General features: G+C 39.5%; 1 protein-coding gene across 3 annotated transcripts in view; it reads left to right on the top strand.

The window, feature by feature from the left end:
• Nucleotides 1-20,042, top strand: part of fbxl17 (F-box and leucine-rich repeat protein 17) — a 266,473-nt gene that overhangs the window by 238,775 nt on the left and 7,656 nt on the right. The window contains exons 9-11 of one of the 3 annotated variants that reach the window (XM_053624941.1): nucleotides 15,835-15,977; nucleotides 16,099-16,171; nucleotides 16,278-18,262. In XM_053624941.1, the coding sequence (XP_053480916.1) occupies nucleotides 15,835-15,977; nucleotides 16,099-16,122 (167 nt within the window). In that variant the 3' untranslated portion in view covers nucleotides 16,123-16,171; nucleotides 16,278-18,262. Of the gene's footprint in view, nucleotides 1-15,834; nucleotides 15,978-16,098; nucleotides 18,264-20,042 lie in introns of those variants that run through there. The other 2 variants (XM_053624940.1, XM_053624939.1) reach the window with 2 other exon arrangements.

Consider the following 20,042-nt stretch of genomic DNA (forward strand, 5'->3'; position numbering starts at 1 on the left):
TAAACTAAAGCTCGTTGTTTATCACAGTGCGCCACACAGAGGATGCAGCCTTGTTTTGATGCTGAGGAGGGTATCCAAGGTGAGAATGAGCACAGAAACGCATTGTTCAACTTTTGAACAAATATGAATATCCAAATTCCGTTAGTCATTTTTGCACTGATCATCTGAGCCAATTTTTGTAAGAATTGGACAAGATTTTAACAAGGAGTAGTGAAAAAACTGAATAGTAGAGTCTTACTGTAAGATACGCATTGTGATCACCATGAGGAGAGTAATCTGATGAACTAAATATCTTTTCTCTAGGGCAAAGTGTTCAACAATTCTAACCATTTGAATAGTGAATATTTGAACTAGTGGTGGTGCTATAGAGTTGGTCATAGAGGGCCCATAATTGGTACAGATACTATACATAGTAAAATGTATGATTGTGCCAAATTTCATAATTTTCCTACTTACGGTTCATAGAGGGGCCGTAGACTCCTTGTGGGGAATAATAGTAATTAGTAGAAGAAGAAGAAAACTAACAGATACAATAGGTACTTATACACCTTTGGTGCTTGGCCCCTAATAATAACAGTTGAAGTGGTATTTGTTTTTATATAATTTTCTGTATTTTTCCAATTGATTTGTTATTTATTTTGTAAGTTACTGCTGTGTTTATGCATGTATTTGCCCTACATGCATTTGCTCTCCAGAATCTTTCCAGATGCGTTCAGTAACTAGAGTAAGTACAGTACAGTGTTTCCTTCCTGTAATCTCATTACTACCAGTAAAGCATCAAAAACTGTGGAATGATGCAGAACAACTCCTGACTGGTTAATTCTAGCCCACCTTTCCATACAGGAAACCCTCCATGTCCTTTCTCAGACCGTTACAAATTTTCTGTTTGTTTTCACAAGTGAATTTCAGATCTTGAGACATGATAAACCCCTGTGTGGTGTAATCCAATCCTTCAAGTCTGAGGCCCTCACTCGCGCACCATTGGAGCCAAAACGGACTTAGTGTGTGTGGGAAGAGATTTTTTTTTCTTTACCCTGAGGCCCGGCCTTGGGTGAGCTGCTGGATAAGTTGCATGTGTCGTTGCATGTGTAGGAAGCTAAAAGTCGATCCTCTAGCTCAGCCAAATACCCGCAGAAGCGTCTACTGTTTTCTTACAGATCAGGACTCTAGCATGCAGCTTTTAAACTGTCATTTGACATTTTAAATGCACGTATCAATTTCAGCAAGGCAGTCAAAATGTCAGGGCCGAGCATAATAATCCATCTGTTTAAGTGAGCTTTAGGGGGAAAAAATGCACTTCATAAACAGATGTTTACAGAAATTGCAGTTGATTTATCCGCAGCTATTGATCTCGTAGAAAAACATCTGTCTTAATTCATCAGAGAAGTAAGGGGAAAATTGCGAGTGATTTTGTCGTCCCATAATTGACAGGAAGTTGATGTGTTGACAGTTTGAATTTAAGTCTCAGGTTTTGGTCAATTTTCTGCCAATTTGCCGATATTTTCATTAGCTGCAGTTGTCGTGTATTCTCGACAGTACAGATAAATAACCCATTAGGTTTTTTTGTTTTTTCCCCCCAAACCGTGACTCAGCATTGACTTGCCATAAGCACTTACAGCATGCTGGATGTTTTTATAAAAGTGCACAGATGTATTTCTTTGTTTAACATTTTGAAGTCTCTGAAGTCTGCCCGAACATAATGCTGGCTCATGGCAAAATCTTTTATTGGGTTGTATTTCTTGTAGTGATTTGTTTTAATTGCAGTCAAAGCTTATTTCTACAGAAACTCTATGCATTATTACTTTTGCTTTCTTTCTTGTTTTTTCGTGATCACAACTTAATTTTTCTGTGCACTCGACATGTTGTTTTTATTGTTCTGGAGGCAGCGAAAGCTTAGCACAATCCCGCAGTGTCATGGATGAACAGATTCTTTTTTTTTTACTCTGATCAGGAACTCACTCAAGCTGATATAGCTTTTTGTCTGTCGGTGATTGACAACTTCCACATTAGTGTCCGACACTTTAGAAAGAGGTTGTCAGGTCTACAGCTTTATTGTCAAAGACAATATAGTGACCCTGGTTCTCCCCTGGGACGCCCCTCTGTCTTAATGTGGAGATAAAATTTGTCTCTACAGCGGGCAATTTTTACATTTATGATGTTTATGGCAATTGCGAAGATACCAATGTGCATGCAACAGTGAACAGCTTTTTGTTCAGCCAAGGTCACAAGAAAACAACTTTTATGATGTCGAGATCACGAGAAAATTAAGTCGTAATCACGAGAAAACAGGAAAGAAAAATAAGAATAACGCATGGCCTCTTGGGGCTTCTGTATATTTTTATATTTTTTTGATTAATAGATAAAGAAAGTGACAAATTAAAGGAAAAGCTGACATAGTGTGTCTTACTAAGGTGTTGGACACCACAAGCTACCAGAACAGCTTCAATGCTTAAGTTGTTTTGATGCTGGCGTTAGAGAGCGCTATCTAACATGACACCCCAAAATCTATATAATAACCTCCACTCTTCTGGGAAGGCTTTCCACAAGATTTTGGAGCGTGGCTGTAGAGATGTGCTCATTCAGCCACAAGAGCATTAGTGAAGTCAGGTAGTGATACTGGGTGAGGAGGTCTGGCGTGCAATCACTGTTCCAGTGTATCCCAAAGGTGTTCCACATACTTTTGGCCATATAGTGTATACAGAACTATATCATAAAGACTTTTGATTGATTTAGCATTTTGAACAGCCACCTTACACACTTAAAAGTACAATAGTCACCCAGGCTTATCTATGCTGAAGAAATAATCAAAACCTGACAAAATTAGGCATAAACGTTTGAGGATTAATGAAGAGCATGTACAGAGAACAAGTCGTGAATCATTAAGATGTTATTAGCAAGTACAACCAGGTAAATAAAATTACAAACATAAAATATAGATATATACTTTATCTGAAGTCTCTGAAAGATATTTCAGATACCCGGGATTCTGCGAGGGGGTAATGATATTAATGACAATAGTACATAATATCATAAGGACTACTTTATGAGACTCATCATAGTTGACAATGTTTTTGTAAGAACTCTGTTAGTATTCTGGATTGCTGATGCTTTGCCACTGACCGCTCTGTAGAAATCAATGACCCTGTTCAGGTTGATTACTAATTAGTTGAGATATGATTACAGCGAGTCTCTGTGTGTTTCTTTTTGCTTTTCTCCTCTCTCATGCACATTCTGTGTTCCACAGAAACCTCAGTGTCATTAACCTAAGGCTTTATTGTTCAGCGCTGCTGCTATGGAAAGCCACAGTTGCCATGCTGACAGCTTTACCAGATCTCTTGTTGTGTCTGCCATTATCACTGTTTTTATTGCGCGTTCATGCATCGACTTTCTGGGTCTTAAAAGTTCCAGACCAAAGGCTGCCGTCCGCAGGTGAGAATTCCAGCCGAGAACGCTGAACTGTTTTCTGTCGAAGGCCTCTCGCTTTCCCTTGCTGTTGTGTTATGGTTCCCAGAAGGCTTAAACACAACAGTCCTGAAAGTCTGTGTAACTCTGTAGGAAAATGCAGTGCGGTTTGTTTAAGTTGCATCCGCTTTTAAAGTCACAGTACTTACCGAGTATGAATAGGAGACCAATAGCAAAAACATACACAGAGATACTGTAGAGAACAATATCCTACTGAAGTGAAATGGGTTGCAGACATTGTCCTTGAAAACTACAACTACCCACCCCCCCTCCCCCATAACACAATGTCTAGCTTACTTTTCATTTGTGCGCTTCTATCTTTTTGTGCTTTTATTTTTGTGCGTCCTTTGTCATTCACAAAATCAGTTTAACAACTAGCTCCAAGCGGCCTTTATCTCCTCTGCCCAGCATGAGCTATGAATGCCCATCACTTTGTCTCGGGTTAAGTAGCACTGAGTGTCAAGGTTGGGTAAACTGGCTGAGGCCTGAAGTTAAATACACCCCCTGATGCGAGGGGCTTCCAGATCTGCGCTTTAGAGAAAGAACCCAACAGCTGGAAGATGCGACCCCTGTGCCCCTTTGAAGTCATTCTACATGAGGTGGATGATGAATGAAGCACAATTAGAGTGTGGAGGTCAGAGCTTTAGGGTGCGTTTACACGACAACAATGTACTAAAAATGGAAAAGGTTTTTCCTTTGCGTTTTTTAAAAGTTTTGTGTACAGACAACAACGTTATCAAAAACGATCCGCGAAAATGACTAAAAACAGTGGATTATGCCTGCCAGGCCAGTAGCTGGCGATGTCACTTTGTAAAGAAACACTACGCGTCTGCGCACTTAAGCATTCACATCAACATGTCCGCTATATTGGTTCAGGCAAGACTGCCTTATAAATAAATACAAGTAAAAGGGAAAGCTGTGGTTTTTCTGGATAAAAAGCACAATAACGCTTAAATTTCTCAAACGATTTCAGTGGTTTATGATCTACATTGAGTACAAAAAAAATTCTGTCTCCAGTTACTTAGAATCTCAATAGTTAGACTTGGAAAATGATTCATTGTCATAAGGAATTGTGAAAACTCACGCTTGTCAAGCATAGATTCGGTTTATTTTTCTTGGTTAATAAATGCTGAGACGTCCCTAATGTAATATAATGTAATGTGCATGAAATGTGCATGAAGGTTTTTTTTATTGTGGAAATGGATTTTTCTGTCTTCAATCCCATCTTTTAGCTTTTCTTGTGCTCCAGGTCAGAATTCTGTTAATGAAGCTCATTAATTTTTAAATACTGAAAAATATCCAAATAGTGAGACGCTGGCAGTCAGTCTGCTTTCTACATTTGATTATCAGTAAAAGGATACAGATATACTCCAAAACAGACAATTACAAAGATAATTCTAAGGTTTTGAATATTCTTCATCGGCGTAGATTTGAGTTAATAATGTGGCGTATGTAACAAATGCGTCTCCGCCGGTCGTAGTACTGATGCAGTACATCTACACTTTGCTGGAGAAGCGTCAATAAACTCAAAACACAGACACAGTCCTGTACTGTTGTTTTGAAGTACTTGTGCGCATGGCCAAAGACTGAACACGTAATACACATGCGCATGACGCCATTGTTTTCACAGATTCTCGTTTTTGGACGTTTGAATGTATGTAACTGTAGTTGTATCAGTGTTATAAAACATGAGCCGTCTTCCATGTTTAAAGATGTGCTGAAGATGAAATTTTGTTATTTAACGCTCAGAACATGAGTAACCGTGATTGCTCTGGGATTTGGCCTTATCACGTGTGTGTTTAGGATCCGAGCCATCCTTTAATGGGAACTTTCCACTCGTGAGTTGTGACATGGTGTCTGGGTTTGTTGGAGAGTGCACATGCTTATGTCAGCTCAGTGGGCAGAGCCATAATCCATTTACTTTTCCCCCGTTGAGAGGTTACTTTACTGGATACTGATGTGAAATGACCTAAATGCATACAGGTGGATGTATGGAGGGATTGTGAGGTTTCAGTGCAGTGGTTTTGTAGCGTTTGATTTACAATTGATCGAAACAGCTCGGGCCTACAGTTCAATTACCTGCAGCTAGAGTTAGTATAAGTACTTTAGAAAGCAGTTTTTGCTGCGTAGACTCAACATGCACTATTAATACACCAAGAATACGTAAGAACACAAAGTTAATGTTAACATTGTGGATGTAAATATGAGTTGGAAGTCCTGATTGAACTGAATTATTTAGAGCAAGTGATGGGTGTAGTATATACTAGATATAGACGATAAAGAAAGTCTTTTTATAAAATGTGTAATACTCAGCAATTACGGTAACTCTTAACTCTTAAAACATCAATAAGCATAGTGTAGCATACTCCTTGTACTGCTGCACTCATGTTCCCGCAATAAAGATTAACCTTGTCGCTATATTTTAACTGTGTGTGTGTGTTCTGTCTGTCTGTCTTTCTGTCATGTGATTGCTTTGGGATTCTGCTCTGGTGAAATGGAAATTGGAGGTGGCTGGATGTTAACCTGCTCTATTTAAATGCCATCCCAAAACAGGCTCTGTAATTAGATAGGAGGCTACATATGCTGTGAAGTTTTTATGGCCTGGGAGAGTGGACATGAGTGCACTATTAGTTCCGCCACTGCAGATTCGAAGTAGTGACTAGGTCAAGGACCAGGCCCTGCTTTACGACTGCTGCGGGACGCGAGCAAGGCTCCTTAATATATGGACACTGCTAAAAATCAGATGGAGGAGAGCAATAAATTTGCAGTGCATTCCTGTTAGTTTTTTTTTATTATTATTATTTTTTAAACCAGTATTACCGTTGGATTTAAAATGTTTTCTTAGGTGCATTAGTAAAGTCCAGGCTATTGCGTAGGCTAGAATTTGTTTTCTTTCATAATAAGAAAAGATCTACATAGCGTTTTTATATCCATTTTGTAAAACGCTACAGCGATGGTATTTTATTATTATTATTGCGGTTGCTTTACTGTGGAACTGAAATGCAGATTAACTGTGTTACTGTTTGAGCCCCCAGCTGTGTCTGGTATCAAAACGTGTAATTCTCTTCCAGTCGTTTCCCCTCGCCAGGTAGATCAGCTTAAGTACATAAAGGCATTTAGCACAGCAAGGCTTTTGTACATGTCATTGTGTCAGGTTTGTTCAGTCAATATTATTTTTGCTGTAAATCAGCAGCTTTTCGGCAGCAGAGGCATTTGTTATACGTGCTAACTTTGATCGGTGATGTGTATTTGTGTATGTTTATTGTTGGCTTCCTCTAGAGAGTGTTGTGGTTGCAGTAGAACAATTCTTCTTGTAGTCTCCCATGGGACTGTGCACATATGTGTGTGTGTGTGTGTGTGTGTGAGATGGAGAGAAAGAAGAAGCAGTATAAATTTTCATCATGGTCTCTGAAGAGTGCAGTTTAGATTCAAATTTCTGTGTCTGTGTCAGCGTTGCGCTTTTGATGTTTATTTTTTCTGTAGGGTGTGCATTTGTTTTTATGACTCTCAAGATAAGACAAGAGAGGCATAACAATACTGATGGGTTGGCCTCTGGCTCCTCTAACCATGCACGCACACACACACACACACACACACACACACACACACACACACACACACACACGCGCGCGCGCGCACGCGCCAAGACAGATACGCACACACAGTGAGACACATTATCTCACGACTTTTCGGCAAAATGGAGTTTCACCCATTTTGCCGATTCCTTTCGGGTTGGTGTGTGTGTGTGTGTGTAGCGTCTCTATCGGTCTCGATTTCTCTCAGTGTTGAACATATCACCCCGCTGCCTTGGGTTATCACCCTCAGACTTCATTATAAGGTTTCCCACAGCCTCATGAGATGCTGATGTGTTTTCCTCTCACTCTCAGGTTGTAAAACACTTCAAAAGAGCCACAATTCTGTCTCACCGCTTGGCGAAGGGAGAATATCAGGCCCATCATTCAGTAAAGCTCTGAAAACAGCCACTAGGCCGTTTTAAATCAGACTCCAGCTGCAGCAAAAGAAAGCCCGTGCCCTCTGCCCGCCACTCAGGCTAATTTATTTCCTGTATTGACCATGTCTCTGTGAATTTCCTCTCCCACCACACTTTAGCAGAGCGCTCCCAATATGAAGGCACATTTTGCTCCTTTGCTCTTCCCTTACATGGTTTTAATTAAGTTTGCTCAAGTCAGCCTCTTCACCTCAGGTAACCTCGCCTCTCATGAGGGAAAACAAGTGGTGTTGCTGGGATTTCTCAGTGTTCAGTGATTTTCCAGCGCTGGCTCTAGAGTTTGTGGGTTTACTGATGAAATTTTGGATTTTATGTGTGTCAGTGAGAGAGAGAGGAAACGGCTCCATCAGATGAAAGTGATTCATTCTTTTCCCTTGCCTACTCTCACTGTTTTCTGCTGGTTTTAACCTCAATAACATCTTTCAGTGTTGCTCAAAACACCAGTGATTCCCAACACACACACACACACATGTTGAGAAGCATTCTAAACAGGTCTAATCATATTCAAACTCTTGACCCCAAGTGTATTTTTTCTACTCTGATGCTGTGTGTGTGCGTGCGTGTGTGTGGCTGATGACTTCAGCGCTATGAAAGAAGCTTGCCTTGGTTTAACTCACACTCAGGGCAGACAAATGCTTGTGTGCAAAACACAAATAAAGCGGCTAGGCTTGGGGATTGTCCTTGACAGGCCGCTTCCTCTGGTAAATATCACCTCCTCTGCGGCTTTTTGGACTGCACTACCTCAGCTCCATCATTTTATTTAAGTCTTAAAACGCAGCACTCTATGGTCCATGTGAGCACTTTCTCCTCATTGAGGACCAAATTGAAAACATTAGTCAAGGAGCACTCTGATTATATTAGGAGTTATGTGCATTCAGTAGAGTCAGTCAAGGAGATTGGGCGTGGTGTTGAGAGTTATTGACCCCTTGCGTAGAAAATTGTACAGAACATAGATTTCCAAGGGCTGAGAGACTGTTACTCTTCAAATAACTCTTTTCTTATTTTAATGATCCTGTTGAATATGGGCATCATAATTCTGTTCGGGTACATGAGGTGTAGTGTTTCACGGTGTGCATCACTGAACACTTCCTGACCTTATTCTTCTTATTAAAGAGTCAAAGTCAAAGTCAGAGTAGGTTTTAAATAAGTGATTTTCTTATTTACTGAAAGCTGTATTGATGAGAAACACGTACTGTATAATACAAGTGAGTGCTAATTGATCGAGTATGAGGTGTTAGAGGGTAACAATTATCTCTACATGTTAGGACTCTCTATGTATTGGCATTTGAATGAAAGAAAAGAACAATGTTACAGCAAACTTGTATTTATTACTGTACAAACATTATTCAGTTGTTCTGCTTTCAAATAAGGATTTCTCCTTTAACTGATGAATTTGATGGGTTTCAGGTTTAAATTTGTATTCTTTGAATTATCACCCAAGCCAAATGCATGAATCCTTCATAAGTTAGAAAAAGAAAACATTTCTTAGTAGTATATCCAGACTTTTAAAGTTTATTAAAGCAATAAGCAACTTTTTCTGCCGCAAGGATATAATTCAGTGTTCAATAAATTATTTATTATTACTCATTTTTGCTATAAAGTGTTATTCTTCCACACAATGCAGTGTGTTAACAGCTTTTGTGGTTAAGCAATTAACCAGCAAAGATTAGTGCATTCATTCTATGGACAGAACACTGGCTGTAGTGTAACGGTTCAGATTTTACAACTGAAGCTGTCCATTTTACAGTCTCCTCTGATAGTATTGGAACAGCAAGGCTAATTCACTTGTTTGTGCTGTACACCAAAGACATTTGGGTTTGAAATCAATAGATGGATATGAGACGAGTGTTTAGGATTCCAGATTTTATTTCCTGGTATTTACATCTAGATATGTTAAACAACATAAAACATAAAACCTTTTGTATCAGACCACCCAATTTTAGGCGAGAAAAAGTATAGGAACAGTTATCCTTGGCCGACCCATTCGGTGTCTGTTGCTCAGCACACCACGGGTTTCTTTCTTTTTCAGGACATTCCAAATTGTTGTATTGGCTATGCCCAATGTTTGTGCAGTGCATCCGATTTTCCCTTTTTCCTCAGCTTCAAAATGGCTTGCGTTTCTCCCATAGACATCCCTCTGATCTTTATGTTGGCTTATCCTTTTTAATTATTTATTGTTTAAACAGTCAATCTAACAGGAAACACCTGCCAGTTACATGTTCCAGTATTTTTGCTCGCCTACAAATTGGGTGGTCTGATACAAAACGTGCTACGTTCTATGTTGTTTAATGCATCTACATACAAATACTAGGTAATAAAAGCTGAAATTCTAAACTCTCTTCTCATAGTCAACTCTTAATCTCAAACCCAAATGTCCAGTCTACAGCAAAAACAATTTAACTGGCCATGCCGTTCCAGTAGTTTCGGAGAGGACTGTATAATCAAACACAGAAAACCTGCAGGTATGTTGAACAGTAATATGTCTGTGTGCTACCTTTAAGGATCCAATTACCAGTCAGTAAGTAGTACATGTTAATGGCCCTAAGAATTACAAACACATACATACAATCATGAAGTCGAACTAAATGCATCTCATCTTATTTCCACTTTTGAATTTACACTGGATCCCCTCCACACACACACACATTTGCACTCTTTACCTTGTCTCGCACATCACTTCTATTATTTTTCAGACAGGAAATCATTGGCCGTCAAGAGACACAATTTCCATCTTGTGCGGTGATGAGTGTGAGCGAGTCTGGTTGGGGGTGGAAGCAGAGCCTGTGTGCTCACACTCATCTCACAGATAGCTTGAGGCATGTTGGTTATGTTTTAATGTCGTCATAGCTTATGCCACTAGCTCATAGCCTACAGTCATTTATAATGTGTGTGATGTATATTGTTGGTGTAGAAGACGCCCAAGTGTGCTTCCTCTGCCCAGCCATTATTGGATTTGCAGGAGAGGAAATGTGGCTTTTATCAGTACTCAGGATGTCATGGACAGTAGATCGGGGAATGAGGAAAAAGAAATAAGAGACATAAATCAGACCAGTGTGCACTGTTAAAGAAAAAACACAACAACACAGTGCTCATGCACATCTGTTTAAACTTTGAATGCAAACTATTTACTTGTTTGTGAAATATTTTTTCTTTTGATAGAACACAGAGGCACATAACGGTATTCAAGTGTAAAATAAACACCAACATCAGCACAACATCAGTGCCCCTGCAAACATGTGAAACCACAAATTCCACTGTAACAGCCACAAATTGAGAAAGGGAAAGTCCAACTGCTGAGAAGCATAGCATAATTGTAAAGTATTAGGTTAAATACAGACTAATCATCTGAAACTCGCTGCAGCTAATGGTGAATGGAAATGCAGTTACTTGTGCACATTGTATGCACACAGTTTGGGCTAAACATCTGCTCCTGCCCTTGAGGCCTCAGCATGCATGCAGACGAATCCTCTGTCTGCCCATAATCAGGAAGTTCCAAAACAATATATTCGCATTCGCTCCTTTTTGCAATGCACCGTGGCCATGTAAACCAGTGCAAGCTGTTTGGGTTTGGGGGAGGAGCAGGGGAAAACAACGAGTGTGTGTTCAGAATAAAAGCTGCCCTAGAGAAAAGATGGGAAGCAGATTCCTGCTCCAAAAAAAAAAAAAAAAAAGTGCGCCTCCCTCATAAAGAGTGCATCAAAGGCAAGAAAGCTAATCTGCTTGGAGGCTGAATGGGATGAGAGTGGACAGGGCCACTCACACACACACACACACACACACCTATGCACTTCGGCATATCAAGAGGACACAGAGCCCCGCATAACAACATGCAGCCAGGAGAGCGAAATCTGAGACACACTTACACAAGAAAGGAAATGTATAATTTTCTGGGGTTTAAAATAAACCTAGATTTTTTAAGTGTGCAACATTTCCGTTCTTTTAAGCCCAAGGGCCACAGTCACTTCTGTTCAGTCTATATCGTCTGTACCGAAGGCCTCTCTGAGCTTGATGGAGAGCATGTTTCCTCCTTATTTCCCATTTAATAGAAGTTTTTTAATCGACATGAGGGCTCATACAGATGGGAGACAAATTAAATGGAGGCATTTTGCTGCCATGGTTTGGCTCCACTTGCCCCCACAGAGTAAAGGGTCACTATGAATCACTCTGAAGTTCTCTGGACTGATCAGTTTTATGTTCTGATAACACATTTCTATCCTGGTGGGAGTGGTTTCTACTCCTTCTGCCCCGGGACAATCATCCACAGGGCATGAGGGCTCACTTGAAAGGTTTGATGAGGATGAAAATGATAGGTTATATCCTAGTCACCAGATCTCAACCAAACTGAACACTTATGTGAGATTTTGTGAGACCAGTGCTCTCCTCCACCATCATCAAAACACCAGATGGTGGAATATCTTTTGGATATGAGATGCTACAGTATGGCAGCCAACCTGCTCTGGGTCATGTTGACAATCATATTTGGGTTTTGTGGCTTTTGCTAAAGTGTAATTGTCTCAGCAAGTAGGAAAATGGAGTATCTTTTAAGTAGCAGTGGGGTCCTGGTGCATTTGTTTCAGTTGAGGGGGAATCCCACACTTCTCCTGTGCTTTTATAGTATAAGTGTAATTCAGTGCAATCCCCTACAGTCCAAATTGTTGGCCTCAGACACAAAGGAGGCTGAGACTAGAGTCCATATCTGAGTGCCTCTGTTTATGACATAAGGCTGCACAAAGAAATCATAGTAAAATGTTCTGATGATTTGTTTGTAAATACAGATTGATCGAAGGAGGTTGATTCAGCTGCATTTGCTTTCAGACAACCATTACAGCACCACTATTCACCCGTATCCCACCTTATGAGCAGTGACCATAGATATTGTACCATGTGAGCTCTCAAGTGCACCCAGGTGCAATATGAGTCTACAGACAAAAATAAAATGAGAGAAATAGAAGAGAAATAACATTGGAAAGCTAAGCCATGAGTGGATCTTAAAAACGAACCAAACACCCACATTTTCCGTACGGCATATCCTACACAGGGAGCCGATCCCAGAGAGCTCGGGGAACACCCTGTATGGGGCGCCAACCCATCGCAGGGCAAAATCTCACACACTACGGATAATTTTGAAATACCAATCAGCCTACAACCCATGTCTTTGGAGGGGAAGGAACTTTTTCATTCTAATTTCAATGTAAATTTTTTTTTAAATCCCATTTTATGTAGAATCATGAAGTTCTGTTTGTTGTGACCAGAAACGTATCTACACATTGATCACATTGAAAATCGAACGACCTTCCGTAGTAACACAGCATTAGCTATTCATTTTTTGTGCAGTTCTACACCTAGCTCTTGCTCTTTCGCAGTCAAAGCGTATACAGGATAAATAATATGACAAGTTCAATAAGTTTGATAAATTCCCTGACACAGATAAATTCAACATATTAGTAGAAGGTATAATGCTGCAATGTCTGATTAATAGAAGAGTGACAGAGCTTGAGGGAACCTGGTTATACTATTAGTCATTACAATGTTCTGTCTGAGAGATAGAAATGTATTGTGTGTGTGTGTGTGTGTGTGTGTGTGTGTGTGTGTGTGTGTGTGTGCACACTATGTACTTTTGTAAGATGGAATAAAATGTTTTGACAATACTGTGCCTTAGTGTGCTTGTGCCAGTAATTTGAGAAAGAAAGAAAGAGCGAGTTGGCTATCACAGTGGTAATCCTTTCTCCTTGGGGGTTCAGTGATGTGACTCTGTGTTAATGAGAGTCTAGCAGGATTTTTTAAACAATTGTTTTCACAAAGATGTGCTGTCTGGCTATTGATTTGCACTAAATTGTTTCTGCAAATCCTGGGATGTTTTGTTTTCCCATTGAGGAAAGTCTGTTTTCATGCTTCTTCTTGAGCATCTACTGGTTAGACGTGGTTGCACTGATTAAAATTATTTTGCTACCCTCGCGCTTTTTGGCCCTTTCTCTATTCATTTCTCTGCACTTTTATAATGAGACTAATATTTGAATAATCAAATCGGACGACGCTCATAAAGTAATCTGTACTGACGGTGTTTGTGGACAAGCATAGTTTGTGGAGTTGTGGTTCCCTGGTTGCAAAATATTTGAGAACCCCTGAGAGGGGCCCTTCTGTAGAAATATTTGAGTTTGGTGTTTTTGTCGAGTCTGTGGTACTGGGCTATTGAGTTAACACAAATTTGAGGCTTTGCGTTGTGTGTAAGTCTGCTGTTCTCCACTGTTAGAGTTGCTCTATTGGTCTAAATGAGGGCACTGATGTAATCTCAGTCCCATCAGGTTGGGCAAATAACACCGTCTCTGGTGTTTCTTCTAGCAGACAGGTTGCCACACACACACACACACACTCTCTCTCTCTCTCTCTCTCTCTCTCTCTCTCTCTCTCTCTCTCTCAGACCAGCAACAGATCTTATTAAAGCAAACCTCTTTTCTTCAAGAATGACTCTTCATCAATCTTTACTGAAACAAGGTTAAAAAGAGGCTACATCATATGTTTGCCAAAGAAGTAAGTGTGTGTGTGTGTGTGTGTGTGTGTGTGTGTGTGTGTGTCTGAGGTGGTCCGAACCTAGGAAGTAAAGCTGTCGTCTCTAGCTTTGGTCTCACCGTGACCCTTGCAGTGGATGAACCCCTCCCACATACACATACACACACACACGTACACACAAACACAAGCATAGTGATGGATGTGTTTCCCCTTTTAGGAACCCCCAAGTATCTGTACACACAGGTGTGTCTGCTTATACAGATCACAGACCTGAAGTAGTGACTCCATATCCCATCTCACTCAGCACACCCACTCAAACCTACACTCAGGCCCACTTCTCTGTACATAGGTTTGGAGCACTGCAATAAATTAGCCTTGTTGACCCTCATTACACACACACACACACACACACACACACACACACACACACACTCATGCTCTCTGGGTTTTCTTGCTCCAGCTATGAATGTGTGTATATTTGTACATACACACAGACTTGAGTAGCATCAGCAGCTGTTCAACCAAAGGCTCCAAAAGTCTGAATCCACTCATTTATTAAATCAGAAATTACAAAAACAAAACGATGAATAAATTGTACTAGTTGATATTTATTATCGAAGAATACATGATTTAAAATTGTATTCTTTGAATTTGAAATATATCTTAGTAACTCATTTGCATCCTATTTGTTCACATACTTATTTTACTCAAATATATACTCTTAGAATCATGTTTAATCTGGCACCATTGAAGGATCTTCAACTTTTTTTTTTGTGGAATCTCGAGCATTTCTGTTTTCACAGAAGGTTTTAGGTCCATTCCGTGTAGGAAGCTAAGAGGCTTTAACTATCCGAAGAACCTTTTTTTTTCTTCTTCTAAAAGTGTAAATACATGTAAAACTAAAAACTTACAGTGGATATAAAAAGTATACACACCCCTGTTAAAATAGCAGCTTTTTGTGAACTGAGATAAATCATTATAAAGGGTGTGCACCTTAATGCACAATAATCATTTTTATGAATTAAAGTTTATAGTTTTACAGTTGATGTTGTGAAACATCTGTGAAACAAGTTCACTTATCACTTACATTTGAGCAGCTTTAAACAGTCATTCCCTCACCTGCTGTTTTTTCTTTCTTTCTTCAATTTAATAAAACAACAAACTGCTACATAACTGAGGAACAACAGCCCTCTGTCCTGAACATCTTCTGTGTCAGAACACTTAATGGAACAGGCTTACATCTAAGTGCTGGCGCATGTTTAATTCTGTTTATTGCTAGGTGTAGCTAATGTGAGTGTCTGCTATACAAGTTCCTGGGAAAGAGTTGTTACTATAGAACCAGTGCCTTATTAGAACAAGCGCATTAGTATAAACCTTTGATTTGCCTTGCAGCCAACACTATGTAAGAGTCCTGCTGTTACAGAAGATTAATCATCATGTTCCGATCAATCAGAATCGAGGATTCAACGGTGCTGTGGTATAAACCACTATAAATAATGAATTTTTCTTCTGCCAGTGAAAAGTTCTGAATTCAGAACTATCATTTGACAAAGTGGATTTTCGTCGACTAAAAAACAAATTCTTGGTAGTGGCCTCAGACGTTTGGTGAACAATCACGTGAGTCAGAAAGGCTTTAAAGCAAACCGCAGGCCAGACTGGGAAAATATGTGTGAGGAGTGATTTTTATCATCTTAATGATGCAGTGTTGCCTTGTCGTCTGTGGGCTGTTCTGTAAGAGCCATGTGTTTATGAAGGTCCTCAGTCATTCATGTGTGAACACTTACTACTACTAGACATCTTTTGTAGGCTTGTGCCATTAATACTCTCTCTCTCTCTCTCTCTCTCTCTCTCTATAGCATTGATAGCCATTGGGCAGTACAGCAGCACCATAGAGACCGTGGATGCTGGATGGTGTAAGGAAATCACAGACCAAGGAGCCACGCAGATCGCTAAGAGCAGCAAGTCCCTGCGCTACCTGGGCCTGATGAGGTGTGATAAGGTAAAGTATTTAGCACAGAGCCTTGCAGGCAGTGGAAATGCAGAGGATCAGCTTTCATTTGGAAATTGACTCTGTTATGTGTTTGACACATTTATGTGTTTAACTCTTTACAAACACACAGCAGGCACGCACTCTGACACACTAGTCAGCAGCAGAACAGGAAAGCAGGCCAAACAGCTCGCACATTTCTGAAAGTGAGCGCACAGCAACACACCTCACAATACATTGTAACACATTTCATAGGAAAAACATACACAAGAAGTAACTGGGGAAATTCATACTGTGCTTATGTATGTCCAGCAAAGCATGCTGGGACAGGAACTCACAGAACTGCACTCTGGGCTAGAGGATCTTTTTGCTCCAAGGTAAAAGAGGCACACGAGTGCCACAGATGACACATTTGAGGTTTTTGAGGCCATTGTGCTGTGGCACGTCTTTCCCGCTATGTTGTTCTCTTTCATTCTTCCCCCCACCTTCTCTTTCTCTCACTTGATTACTTTCTTCCTCCCTTTCTGTCTTTCTCCCCCCCCCCCGCCACTTGCCTCTTCTCTTCCTCCATCTTTGCCTACCCTGTTATCTAGCAAGTCACTTAGACATTCACTTGAAAAATAGGTTAGCAATGGAACATGCATTCCACCCCTGATTTTCAAATTATATTTCCCAGATCGAAACATAATATAATTTCCTTGATATTTTTCACTTGGGTTGTCAAAACAAGATGAGATTTTTTTTTCTTCCTGAAAATGAAATATCACTTTCCCATAAAGATTTGATATAATTAAAGTGCATTGAAATGAAATTTTTATTGTTTGTATTGGTAGGATGAGAATTTATCTGGTTTGGGTGCCACTATTGAGAACTCTGTCCTCCTCCACTCACAACTTTCAGCATAATTTGCATAGCCAATGTCCCACGAGAAATTAAATTACTCTGTAGATTACCATTCTGCACAGCCAATGCAAAAATGCTTTAATCCTGTTTCTATTTTTGATGTTGCCTTTGGACTTGTGTAAAAGTTAATATATATATATTTTTAAATCCTGATATCCATGATCTGTACATTACACCCTTACATAAGGCACTAAGGGGCAGATTAAGTACATGGAGGCACATGGGGCAGTTTATATAAACATACATCCCATGGTAATTGTTTTTTTTTTAATGTATTTGGACAAACAAACATTTGATCCTCCTTGAAACAGTGCCTATTAATAAAGTTGATACACTATCAGATGACACATAAAATTGACATTTTGTAGCAATTTTCATAATTTAAATGGAAAAAAACAACAACAGATCAGTCAGATGGAAAAAGTAAGCACACCCCTACATTTATCACATCTTCAAATCCATAAAATTAGAATCAGTTGTTTAAGATTGGCTGTCAGTGATTAGAAGCTGTTTAGGGAGTGCAGGTGGAACCGGTCTTATTTATACCCCTCTCATATCTAGTGTCTGGTGTTCCGTTTGTTATTGAGGTGTGTGGTGTCATCATGCCAAGATCTAAAGATTTCTCTAAGCCCTTCATAAAAAAGGTTGTGGATGCCTATGAGTCTGGCAAGAGATTTAAAAAGATCTCCAAATTATTTGAAGTACATCATTTTACTGTAAGGAAAATCATCTACAAGTGGTGCAAATTTCCTCACGGTGTCTGCAGGTCCTTAAAAAGTCTTAAAATGTTTTAAATTCCTTAATGTAAAAACAAGGCCTTAATTAGCATTAAAATGTCTTAAATTCACGTTTCAAAGGTCTTAAAGATGCAACTGAACCAACACCGTAAAGAAGATTTAGATGTTATTTTTGGCTGGTTGCTGTTTGAGATGGTAAACCCATGTGACTGTGATGCACTCAGAGTGTGTGTGCGGCTCATCAGTGTTTTAGAGCAGCTCAAACCACAGTAACTGCCGCTCCACACCGTCATTTCTGTCTGTGCTGTGAGTTTGAGTCGCTTATAACCTGCATTTAGACAAAACACGTGCCAGATTCACTTTGGTTATGCGTTAGCATAATGTTTGTTATCTCAAACATTTTTGTGAGCAGAGGTTTACAGCATTTCACCTGATTGGTAATGAGAACTCAATTTTAAAAAATGCCAACCAAAAGGAGGTCTTCCTGCATGTTCCCCCAAAATAAAAGCCACAAGGTCTAACGCATAAAAGTGAATTAAGTCAGAAATATATTACAATTGTTATATTACTATCTGTACCTCAAATAAAAATGTATTAAGTATTATTCAGTGCAATGGTAATATTACAAAATAGCAAAGGTTTTTTAATATACATATTTTCTTCTTTACAAAAATGTATGTACATTTATAACACTACTTGTTACATTGCTAGTTTTTTTGTAATTTAATGCCATGGTAAACACTATACTGCTGCGAGGGGGTTTCTAATACACCTGCTGAGGGAGAGATGGTAAATTTGACATATTTTTCTCTTCTGACTGCCGTAATCCTTCTCTCTATATTTTTCCCTCTCTTGGAAAGTCATGGGAAGGAAATACTAGATTTTTTTTCACTGTTGGAGCAAATAGTAATGCAAAAAGGATATTTGCTCTGGTCTCCCATCTACCATCTACCTCTATAGAAGTTTATCCTGCTATAGTTTACTTAAACCCAGAAATGGATGTATATGCATGAACACAATCCATTATAGCTGATGTATCATGTAGCATGATTGTGACGTGCAGGTTTTAAAATATTTTTGGAATACTTTAAAAAGTATTACATTTGTAGTGCTGATAGCTGCAAATACCCTGTTTCAAACAACCGCCAATTTGTCCAGGACTGGCCATCCCAGCAAATTTAGCCCAAGAGCATCTGATGCAAAAAAAAAAAAGTTTCCAAGAACCCCCAAATTTGCTAGTAATATCTGCTAGTAAGTCTCGCAACTGCTGGTGTCAAAATGCATACTTCTACAAACAGAAAGAGATTGCACAAATTTGACCTGCATGGGAGGCGTGCCAGGAAAAAGCCTTTGTCAGACTACAGTTTGCCAATGATCATATAGGCAAAGACCAGGCCTTTTGGAATAATGTAATCTGGACAGACGAATCAAAGAAAGAGTTGTTTGGCCACAGTAACAGCAGACAGGTCTGGTGCAGACCAAAGACAGCTTTTCAGGAGAAGCAGCTCATACCAACTGTGAAGGACGGTGGTGGAAATGTTATGGTTTGGGGTTGCTTCACTACTTCAGGGACTGGACAGCTTGCATTCATTGATTCAACTGTGAACTCTGCATCATATCAAAGAGTGCTTAAAGATAATGTGAGGCCAGTTGTCCAAAAGTTGAAGTTGAACCGAAAGTGGACCTTTCAACATGATAATGATCCTAAGCACACTCGCAAATCCACCAAAGAATGGCTCAAAAAGAAATAATGGAGGGTTATGGAATGGCCTAGTCAAAGCCCGGATTTGAATCCCATTGAAATGTTGTGGGGAATTTGAAATGGGAAGTACATGCAAGAAAACCCTCAAACATCTTGCAACTGAAAGAATATTGCAGGGAATATTGCCACGTCAAGCCAATGTCAGAGACTGGTGGAGAATTGTGCAAAACGCCTACAAGAAGTTATTTCAGCTAAAGGGGGCATTACTAGCTTCTGAGGCCAAGAGTGTACTTACTTTTTCACAGAAGAATATCACAACTATTGTTATTTCTGTTGAATAAATGATTGAAAGCTGATTTTCCATGTGATTTTGTTCAAGTATATCAACTTTATTAATAACCACTGTTTTAAAGATGTTCAAAAGTTTTCTTGTCCAAATATGTCATAAAAAGCCAACAATTTCCATGGAGTATACTCATCATTTCACACACACACACACACACACACACACACAATTTATATATATAATAGTTCAGTGTATGTTTATGGGAGTTTGCCTCTAAAAACACAAAGTACAGGATGAAGACTAATCGGACCAGCTATTCTGATTTAATGACTTTATGATCGCTCAGGCTGTTTAACACTTGTGGGGAGCTTATCTTTAGTGCAAACATGATTGCAATATTTACTGCAGAGATCAGACATTGATCACCACACAGTGTTTTCAAAAAGAAG

Source organism: Ictalurus furcatus, chromosome 5 (assembly GCF_023375685.1).
Source record: "Ictalurus furcatus strain D&B chromosome 5, Billie_1.0, whole genome shotgun sequence".
NCBI lineage: Eukaryota > Metazoa > Chordata > Actinopteri > Siluriformes > Ictaluridae > Ictalurus > Ictalurus furcatus.